The 8,221-nt window shown below is 40.1% G+C and overlaps 1 protein-coding gene across 1 annotated transcript in view; it reads right to left on the reverse strand.

Moving 5' to 3' along the window:
• Positions 1-929: 929 nt before the first annotated feature.
• cttnbp2nla (CTTNBP2 N-terminal like a) overlaps positions 930-8,221 on the reverse strand; it is a 21,110-nt gene continuing 13,818 nt past the window's right edge. The window contains exons 3-5 of the mRNA XM_084127693.1: positions 5,581-5,853; positions 5,305-5,412; positions 930-3,061 (exon numbers count right to left, since the gene is read on the reverse strand). Of these exons, the coding sequence (XP_083983819.1) occupies positions 2,000-3,061; positions 5,305-5,412; positions 5,581-5,853 (1,443 nt within the window). The 3' untranslated portion in view covers positions 930-1,999. The remainder of the gene's footprint in view (positions 3,062-5,304; positions 5,413-5,580; positions 5,854-8,221) is intronic.

An 8,221-nucleotide genomic window follows, 5' to 3' on the forward strand; every position in this document is an offset into this window, starting at 1 on the left:
CATTGACATTGACTCATTTCTGAGTAAGTAAGTGTTTAAAGTCACCAATAAAAGCAAAATTGTTAACACTTATTTTTATGGAATATTTACTATAAATGTTTAGTCTGTGCATATCATTATTTATTTGTTTAAATTCATGTGCCCTTGTAATATTTAATCGAAATAACTCTCTTACAGTGTCATCTCTTCTCTTCTCTGATGACGTGTTTACTGGCGCGAGGGCGGGACCACCTGTCACTCACATGAGATCGACCAATAGTAAACCACAACCATCCAATCAATTCCTCATGGACAAAATCAAGTCCCGCCCTACATTTTCCTTGTTTGGGATGCAGTTTCACTTGGATATACGTCAAAATAGGGAAGAAAAGACTATAGCAACTTCTGTTTCATGCTGATTTTCATATGATCTGCTCATTAAGAGGTAACACTTTATAATAACATTCATTATTAGATAACTCTCTGGAAGACTTGATTCTGATTGGTAAAAATCAAACCAAAAAAACGTGGCTTTCTACATTTCGTACATAGCTGTGCTTCATGTTTTTCTTTGTGCTATTTCTTCCCAGATCATAAATCAATTTATACTTAATATTTAATTTCAATCAAATCATTTGGTAAATAGCCATTTAGGCAGGAGAACATATAATCAGCCAGTCATTATTGCAAAATAAACACATTCAAGGTGTGTTTTACTTAAAAAGTCATTATAGGTTTTAAATCTGAATGTATACTGCCGATCTGATCATGAAGTCAATATATAGTGTCAGCAAATAAAATTAACATAATAAAGTCAATTTGAATTTACTTTAGCCTTTAATGTTAAAATTACTCTATGATATAATGCAATGCACCCCTGACCCATCTATTAGTGTGACAAATTAAGTAATATCATACCACAAGTATATACATTTATACACAAAATCAGATTTAATCTCAAAATAACTTTATTTTGCATACTATTTGTTTACAAAATAGAATGCAGTATACAGTGTATACTGCGCAGTAAGCTAGTGTGCTAGTGTTAGCCTATGAATGGCTGAGGATGGGTGATACTGTAACTTTACCACCCAGTGGCCCCTGCTGGCTGGATTTAGGCGGTACAGATATGCAAATCTAAAATATTTTCCAGCCCATGTCTACAAGTTTAACAAAGAATTTATAGATGATATTGGTTACAAAAATAACATTCATATCAGATCGCAAAAAGAATACAAAAACTTCAAAGATAAACAGAACAAAACATTATAAGGCGATACAAACATCTGTAACATGATTCTGAGCGAGATGTGAATATTTAGGCTAAATATCCAATGTCTTTAGATATACAAAAAACAAACTGCTATGTGAGAAAGCAAAGGATTGTTTGCACATGCAATCTGTAAATATATAGTTCAGTGTATAAACCAGATGACAGGGAAGGGTAAAATGTTCAGAAGTTCAAAAGTTTGGGGTTGGTAACTTTTTTTAAATGTTTTGGAAAGAAGTATCTTATGCTCATCAATTTTGCATTTATTTGACTAAAATAACTGTGAAAAATATGATTATAATTTATTTTTGTGGAAACCATGACATTTTTTCAGGTTTATTTGATGAATTGAAATTTGTAGCATAAATGTCTTGATTAATGTAATGCGTCCTTCCTGAATAAAAATATTAATTTCTTTCAAAAAAATCTTACTGACCCCAAACCTTTGAATGGTAGTGTGTCTAAATATAAATATTTGTCAGAATAACAATATATAAAACTATTTATAGAAGCTGGTGATTATCAGCGATAAACAAGTCTTATTTTCCCATGGATGACATACAGAAAACACAGAATGTATAATGTATTCATGCACACAATCAGCATGCATTTCAATGAGATATTGTAACATTGCAGATTTACATAGAAAATATATCATTCAAATCTTCCAAAATGATTTAAAAAACCTGAAACATCCCTTACAAAAAGAAATCAACAGTGTTTGACGTGATCGTTCATCATTTGTGCTTGCTAGCCGCTAGATGACAGCACCAGGTCTGGTTCTTTGCTGCTCTTTGGGTTGCAGCTGTGTCCGCAACCGGACGACATTTGAGCCAAGTGAGCAGCTCGCAGGGTGGCCGGAGAAAGTGGCGTTTCGGCGAGGCCTGGTTTCTTGGGTGGGAGCGGAGGTGGGTTCCCTCTGTCGGCTCTGGGAATAGTTGGAGACCTGATGGTGGGAGACAACATCCCAGAGTGGGCCAACGTGCGGTAATCTGTGCCGAAAGGGGAACTGTTGGGGGATGTTGGTGTGCTGGGACCTTGCTGAGTGCTGAAGCGACTCAGGACCTGTGTGACGGTGCTGCGGGCTGCTTGTTTAGGTGAAACGTTGCCTGGTGGAGACACACAGGGCAAAAGGTCCTGCGGACTGTTCGGAGGGGAAGAGACGGCCGGAGAATCTTGATCACTGGTGCCTTGGAACTTGTGACGGGCTGCGTGGAAGCGCTGGTTGATGCCAGCCTGATATGCAGCTTGTACACTAGGCACGTCTGGTGACTGATTGCTTGTCGTAGGGCTGTGAGTTTGTGAACTGGTCGGAGAGCTCCCATTGGTTAACATACTCTGCTTCTCAACACTCGCATCTTCCTCCGGAGGAGTAAGATGTCCGTTCATTTTTGTCTTGGTCTTATCCGATCTCTCCTCAGCATCCCTCATCTCTCTCCTCAATCGCTCTAGTTCTTCCTGTAGTGCGTTACAGCGTGCCTCCTCTTTCCGTATTCTCAGCCCAAGCTGCTCCCGTTCAGTGTCAAACTCGGCCAACAGCTCCTCTCGCTTTGCCTCCATTTGCATAGCCCGCTTCTTTTCCTCCTCAAGCTCCGCCCTCAGAGTCTGATTGGCCGCTCGCTCGCGATCAAGCCGATGGCTGAGTTCGTTGGCACGCTGGGACTCCTCGTGTGCGCGGGTGCCGGAGCGTTTGCATTCCCGACTCAGCGCCGTCATGAGCTGTTTATGCTGGACTCGCTGGTCTTCTAACTGATCGTGCAGTCGTTTGTTCTCCCTCTCCATTCGGGGCGTCTTTGCCTTCTCAAACTCCAACTAAACATGTGTATAAAAACTAAATCAGATCGAAATACACTGATAGATTCATAGATTTACACAAAAACATTTAGTAAGATAAGACATTTTTTCAGAGAATATACACTACTGTTCAAAAGTTTAAGGTCTGTAAGATTTTTTAAATGTTTTAAAAAAGTCTCTTATGCTGCATTTACTCAAAATAAATTACTCAAAAATACTGTAAAAACAGAAATATTATTACAATTTTAATATATTTTGAAATGTAATTTATTCCTGTGATGCAAAGCTGAATTTTCCGTATCATTACTTCAGTCTTCTGTCACATGATCCTTCAGAAATCATTCCAATGATTTGCAGCTCAAGAAACATTTCTTATTATTATCAATGTTGAAAACAGACTTGGATGAGTAGAAAGTTCAAAAGAACAGCATTTATTTGAAATTTTATGTGTATAAAAAGCATGTTTAATTAAATACCGTGTTAAATAAAACACCTTTTGACAAAGGCTTTAACAATCAGGTCTTTTAATGAACTAAATTTTCTGTGGTATCTTAGGGCCCTTTCACACCTACCTTGTTTGGTCCGGATTTTCGGACTTTTCAGTTTGGTCCGAATCAAAATTACAGGTGTGAAACCTCCCCCGGACAACGGTCCGGACCACACAGACGAAATTTGGTCAGACGAAAAGAGGTAGTCTCAGTCCGGATCAAACTGAACAAAGGTTTGGTTCGTTTCTAGTGTGAAAGCATTTTCTTTTTGGTTCGGACTTTCAGACCATTTACAGGAAGTTCCGGTGGTTCCCGCGTAGCCTAAACAACTGAAGAAGAATATCGTGCAGATCTGTCAGTCCTGCCCACAGCGTTTCTTCCAGCTGATTCACACACACACACACACACACATATGTCCTGCGTCCTGCTGGCGACGATAAAATGTTCGCACAACGAGGACGTTCATTTGGCGAATCTGAACTAGCCTCGAGTATAGTTGGTGTTGCAGGGAGCAATGCCATAATAATAAAGTATAGTGGCAACGATAAGCGTCTGTTCATTCATTCTTGTCAAAAATACCCGCCGAATTGACAACATGCTGATGTCAGTCGCACGTCCGTTTACAAACCAATCAATGTCAAGGTGCAGCCCATATAGATGATGACGACAGGACGCAAGTACGTCATGTAAAGTTCTTTAGTGCGCTCGCATAATTGCAATGTGAAACCAAACCAAAACTAACCGAATGTATACAATGTATCAAAACATGAACTTTGGTTCGGACCTTGGTGCGGACTTTCAGGTGTGAAAATGCCCTAACACTTTTGGTGTTATATACAAAAATGTGCACATATAATAAGATGATGCCAAGCTTGCATATGTAAATGTGTAAAAATCATTTAAAAAAAACACGTTTCAATATATATTTTAATAGAGCAAAGACTCATTTTGATTAAGGTTAAGGAAAAGTGTAGCCTGTTTCCTTGGAGTACCTCAAATTAAGGGCGTTTTCACACCTGAAAGTCCACACCAAGGTCCAAACCAAAGTTCATGTTTTGATACATTGTATACATTCGGTTAGTTTTGTTTTGGTTTCACATTGCAATTATGCGAGCGCACTAAAGAACTTTACATGACGTACTTGCGTCCTGTTGTCATCATCTATATGGGCTGCATCTTGACATTGATTGGTTTGTAAACGGACGTGCGACTGACATCAGCGTGTTGTCAATTCGGCGGGTAACTTTGACAAGAATGAATGAACAGACGCTTATCGTTGCCACTATACTTTATTATTATGGCATTGCTCCCTGCAGCACCAACTATACTCGAGGCTAGTTCAGATTCGCCAAATGAACGTCCTCGTTGTGCGAACATTTTATCGTCGCCGGCAGGACGCAGGACATATGTGTGTGTGTGTGTGTGTGTGAATCAGCTGGAAGAAACGCTGTGGGCAGGACTGACAGATCTGCACAATATTCTTCTTCAGTTGTTTAGGCTACGCGGGAACCAGCGGAACTTCCTGTAAATGGTCTGAAAGTCCGAACCAAAAAGAAAATGCTTTCACACTAGAAACGAACCAAACCTTTGTTCAGTTTGATCCGGACCGAGACTACCTCTTTTCATCGGACCAAATTTCGTCTGTGTGGTCCGGGGGAGGTTTCACACCTGTAATTTTGATTCGGACCAAACTGAAAAGTCCAAAAATCCGGACCAAACAAGGTAGGTGTGAAAGGGCCCTAAGATGACTATAATACGATCAGTTCTTTGTACCTGCTGCAGGAGGCGCTCTCTCTCCTTCTCCAGAATGTAAGTGACATCATCTCCTTCAGCAGTGTCCTCAGCATGCTTTCTCTTCTCCTCCTCCAGATCAGCAATGACCTGAAACCACCACAGAGGGGCGACAGAATGAGACAAAGATTAGCTTATAAACCAATCCAATCTCTCCTTGACCTGCTACACTGTGGTAAATCCAATTTAAACAATATGATGTTCACATCAGTAATGATGATGACAGTGGCTTTTAGCTATTATGCGATATAAACTCACCCTCCTGTGTCTGTTCTCGGCAGCCGCCAGCTGTTTCAGCATCTTCTCCTGCATCCTTCTGCAGTGTCCGACCACCAGCTTCAGCACCGCTAAAGGGTCCAAGCGAGCCGTGGCCCCACAGACCCCCTCTCGTCTCTGGGAGGAACTTCCTCCATCTCCCCTGGTCTGGCCGGAGCTCTGGAGGACCTCGCTGTCTCTCTGCAGGGCCAGGAAGGGGTCGCTCAGGTTGTATTTGCCATATCTCTCCCACATGTTTGAATCTCTACGCTGGGCCTGTAGCGAGAAGGAGACAGAGGAACAGGGATTTATTTGATTATTTAAATGGATTTTATTAGATATCTGCACATTTCAGTTTAAACAATGTGTTTAAAGAGATCAAAATGTCCATAATCTTTTGACATGAAACAGCTATTTGAGTTCTGATATCTTCGTATTAAGGGGAGTTTGTGGCTCGTTTTTGTAGCTTCCATTTCATTTTGCAAGTCTTGTAAAGCGGCCTCCATTTTTCTCTTTCACACAGACACGCTCAGTCCATACTTGCTTTCTAAACAGGAAATGAGATGATACAGAGCATATGACCCTGCCAAAAGCAACATAAACCATTCTCTAAGGCTCTGTGTATATGTGTGTGAGTGTGTGTATGTGTTCAGCTCTCTGTGTTTGCTGTTTTAAGCAAGAGGTCAAGCAAGGGGGTCCATACAGGGATGAAAACAATTGCTTCAGTCTAGGTAGGGTCAATGCAGTGAATGGGACACCAAAAAAAGTTCCAGCTGGAGTAATTTAATACCTCATGAAATAAAAGGGCTCTGATTTGACCCAGAAAACAACAACAACAACACAAGGATAAGTAACGGAACTGTTGAACAGTAAAGAGAGAGTCACCAATAGCTAGGTAGAGTCTTACATTACAGGGTTCAAGTAATATTGACAATTCCAGACCAACAGAGAAAAAAAAATACTTTCTTGCTAAAGTTACCCAGGGTTGCCCGGACAGTGATGCATAAAGGCCCCGACCCCGCAGCGGTATACTGTTAGCAAACATCCCTGTGAGCGGCGATTAGATGAATATGTAAATATGTACTGCGTGATTTCCTTTCAACACCAAACTAAACACACAGCCAAGGGTGAGAAAACAGCAGTTAAGAAAGCGTCTGATCATAGCGACGTGTTTGCACGAGCCCAGCAATTTGGTGCTCCAGTCACGTCATGTTTATTTATATACCATTTTATACAATATATTGCTTTATAGCAAATGACTTTAGAATACATGAAGAAATAGTGTCAGGCTGATATTTACACTGCAAGTCTTCATGCACAGATCTGATCTTTTGACCATATTTTGTTTATCCCACCTGTTTACATTCACTTTAGACATGACTGGTATCCGATATCTGTGTTTACATTAATTCCCGCCACAAAATGATTCTGTTGGTGATCACTTTACAATGCAACATGGTTTTAAATGGTCGTACTAAAATGATTTATAATACACGTCGGGTGGCCATGATTATTTGCCAGCATGGACAAGTTAAAAGCTACAAGTTAAGGGATGTGTTAGCAGCGCAAAATCTGACTGAACAGAAATAGACCGGAAATTAGCGTTAATTTTCGTTGTTATTTTAGTAGCGCTGTAAGATTTCATTCATTTGAATGAATTCAAAGGAATTAACAAGAGAGAGAGAGCGAGAGAGAAAGACTGTAAATGTGAATTACCTGTGTGAGTCTGCATGTAATAGTAAAGCTTGTCAGTTTATTTACGAAAACAGCAAAGTTAACACCTCATTGCTTAGAAACAGCCTATAATGTAGATTTCAGTAGCGAAGCTGTTTTATTAAAAAAATAAAACCAGTTTCTGTGCTCCTGAATGTTTCTGATTTAAAACCATACTTGGAAGTGCCTCAGAACGGATGCGAAAAAATCGGATCTCGTGCGGATTTTTGTTTTTACACGTGTGCAGAAAAATTCCGATCTGTGTCAGATGTGATTAAAATATCAGATTTTTTGTCTCAGTGTCTCTTTCAATTAGAATTACTATAAAGTGGCTCTCCAGTGTATTCATGTTTTTACTGAGACGTCTGACTGCGACAAACTAAACGGAAGAAATTAACCGGAGAAGATTTCCATGTCAAAGAAGGCGGAGCTTCAGAGCACACCTACCTATTACATCATCGCCACAGACCAATGGTAGTTCGAAGGTTTTTACCAGTCGGAGCGAACTTTTCCGGAAAGTTCACTTTGGCAAGCTGTTTTGAAGTTTGTTCTGCGATTTCGCTAGAAGTATATCGGGATCTTTAGGATGCTAGTTTATTATAAACGTATTTTTGTTGTAACAAAAGAGGTTTGGAGCTTAAACGTAAAAAGAAAAGAGGGATGAAATACTCCACCTCCTTCAGGGTAGTTTGGAATGACATGGCATGTTTGGTGATTCCAGCTGAAAGCTATGAGAGTGGGAGCCGTTGAAAAATGACTAGATGTCCACAGGGAATAGAGGTATGAAAATTAATGTCAGGAGGAGGGGTAAAGACACACAGATGGATATATGCATCTAAACACACACCAGGGACCATCATTAACGTTTTTCCACGCCTGCCAATGGAGGATGAAAATTTACTGACCATAAATAATTATTATCAGTCACAAA

Source organism: Abramis brama (assembly GCF_963993115.1).
Source record: "Abramis brama genome assembly, chromosome: 11".
Taxonomy (NCBI): Eukaryota; Metazoa; Chordata; class Actinopteri; order Cypriniformes; family Leuciscidae; genus Abramis; species Abramis brama.